The sequence below is a fragment of the Penaeus chinensis genome, chromosome 22 (genome assembly GCF_019202785.1).
Source record: "Penaeus chinensis breed Huanghai No. 1 chromosome 22, ASM1920278v2, whole genome shotgun sequence".
Taxonomy (NCBI): Eukaryota; Metazoa; Arthropoda; class Malacostraca; order Decapoda; family Penaeidae; genus Penaeus; species Penaeus chinensis.
Genome location: NC_061840.1, coordinates 27,703,666 through 27,706,165, shown reverse-complemented (window position 1 = coordinate 27,706,165; position 2,500 = coordinate 27,703,666). Strand labels below are relative to the sequence as shown.

Sequence of the window (2,500 nt, the reverse complement as noted above, 5' to 3'; positions counted from 1 at the left end):
ACAAAGATCAACCTTGTAGTGGCACTATAACACAACCACTGCAGCCTCCTCACTTCCTACATTTTTTCTTTTTCATTCTTAATCACATCCTATGAAATGTCTTTAAAATAAACCTTATACAAGTGAACATTTTATAATTTTATTCTAACAGTACCTGTCCAGTATTAATAACATGGGAAGTCTGAATCAACTTGCTTTTGGTAACTTAGTAAGAATATAATCCCATTAGGAAAGGTAGGTAGGGTAATTGCACAATCCATATTTCTGTTTTCTGAATTTTCCTTAAAAATAGATGGCTCCACAAGAAGTTAATTTGTAAGCAATACATGACCTCACCTAATTTCCCGATGACTTGAATCTTTGGAAAATATGTTTCTTCTTATACTACAAATATCAGTCCTGTTGCTGTTTTTATTGATATTATTATTATTATAATGTTCCTATAATAATACCAATAGAAAATAAGTCATCATTCTGATTATCAAGGAAAAAGCTGAATAGAAAAGATAGGTAGGGCTTGCAATTGACTCCTTTAACTAAGGTCATGTGTATATAAATAAGATTATCAAACTAAAATCACAATGGACATGGCATGTATGTGTGACCTCCCATCATCAGTAAGCTATGTGCATGTATTTTGTCTTATTACTAGAGGATTTACTTTGTTCTGGAGAGAAAAATTTAGTCATATTTTTGTCCTTTAGCTCTTTTTAATTTAATTTTAAGTTTCTTATGTAATTATGAGAATGATGATGATTTGAAGTCAGATCTTATATTTGTAAAGGAAATGTAATGCTTTTAATGTGAGTATATTTATATATTTGTCTTCCTCTGTTCACAGGTATGAACATGTTTTTAAGAAATAGCAGCTGGAGATGTCAAAGGCTTTCCCTCTTGCAAGTAAGACATTGCAGCTCGATGATCAAGAAAGCACGAGATAGACTTGCATCTTTGGGCGAAGGACAAGTATCTTTACATAAAGATGATGCTTCAGGTATTGCTACAGTAACACTGCAACACCAGCAGAGAAAGAATGCTCTCTCAGGTAAGGAGAAAAGGGAATTGCTTGAGGTTACATATTCTTATGCATAAGTGATGTAACTTTGCTCTGTATATATTTATGTGCTGATATATCTAGTTGGTCACTGCTGAATCATTTAGTTAAGTTTACAGTCTATCACTATGTGAAAAGTTAAATATAAATAGTTAACTGATATCATTACTGCTGGTTATCTTAAATATAAACTACAAGAAGAGTCATAACTCCTTTCTCACTATTTGTATTTAAGAAATATTCCCTTCTTTAGTAAGAACTATAGTTTTTATTGCATGTCTGTATGTTTGTGATAGGCATGGTGAGGTAGAAAAAGGCTACCAAGGGGAACTATCATATGGAGTTAATTCTGTCTATATTCAAATTTAACAGGTTCCATGATGGTGCAATTAGCTGACATTGTGGAAGATTTGTCTTCATGGGAAACAGGAAAAGGAGTGATTCTTCAAGCTGAAGGAGATTCCTTTTGCTCAGGAGGAGACTTAACCACAGTGAAGGCCATATCCAATCCACAGGATGGACTGTTAATGTCAACTTTCATGCATGATACTTTAACACGGTTTTATAATTTACCTTTCATTACAACATGTCTTGTCCATGGCAAAGCTCTTGGAGGTGGTGCTGAGCTCACAACAGCAACAGACTTCAGAGTATTTACAAATACCGGAGAAGTAAGTTTCGTCCAGGGTCGTATGGGGGTGGTGACTGGTTGGGGAGGTGGAACGAGGCTAGTGAAGCTTGTAGGCCCTACTATTGCACTTGATCTTCTAACAACCTGTAGTAAACTGAATAGTGTTAAAGCCTCAGAAATTGGTTTGGCAAATCATGTTGTTGGTGCTGAGAAAAGATTCGAGGACACAAAGGCATGGTTGACGGAAAGGGTTTCTCATGCCCCAGAGGTCCTTCAGGCTATGAAGAGGATAGTTGCTGCAGCAAGGGATTCCACATTAAATGAGAGCTTACTGAATGAACGTCTGAATTTCTCACCATTGTGGGGTGGACCAGCAAATTTAAGAGCCCTAGGTGGAAATATTAAGCATAAATAGAAGGATTTATACATGTAGCCATGATATTCTTATGTATATATTTTCTAAATAATTTATTTTTAGTATTGCAGATGATGTAGAGTAAAATTATTTTACATAAGCATTTTCCTTTATCTTGCAAAAACAAATCATATAATTGATACTTTTCTGTGTGTATGAATAAATATGGACATTATATGAAAGTAAACTATTTAATGTAACTATTTTATTTTATTAATGAAGACCCTTCATACATAATTCACATTTCTTTGAATAATGCATAGGGTATGGTGGTGAATCAGTTTACCCTTTGGGACATCAATAAAGTTGAGGTAATTGTTTTAATTTTTTTGTGATAATCCAGATTCATTGCAGATTCCTTTACAGAAATTATTGACCCTGATTGTTCATATAAAATACC

General features: G+C 34.0%; 1 protein-coding gene across 1 annotated transcript in view; it reads left to right on the top strand.

The window, feature by feature from the left end:
• The window catches only part of LOC125037073 (ethylmalonyl-CoA decarboxylase-like), a 2,838-nt gene extending 535 nt beyond the window's left edge, over positions 1 to 2,303 (top strand). Inside the window, exons 2-3 of the mRNA XM_047630057.1 lie at positions 842 to 1,045; positions 1,427 to 2,303. Coding sequence (XP_047486013.1) covers positions 844 to 1,045; positions 1,427 to 2,100 — 876 coding nt within the window. The 5' untranslated portion in view covers positions 842 to 843 and the 3' untranslated portion in view covers positions 2,101 to 2,303. The remainder of the gene's footprint in view (positions 1 to 841; positions 1,046 to 1,426) is intronic.
• Positions 2,304 to 2,500: the final 197 nt, after the last annotated feature.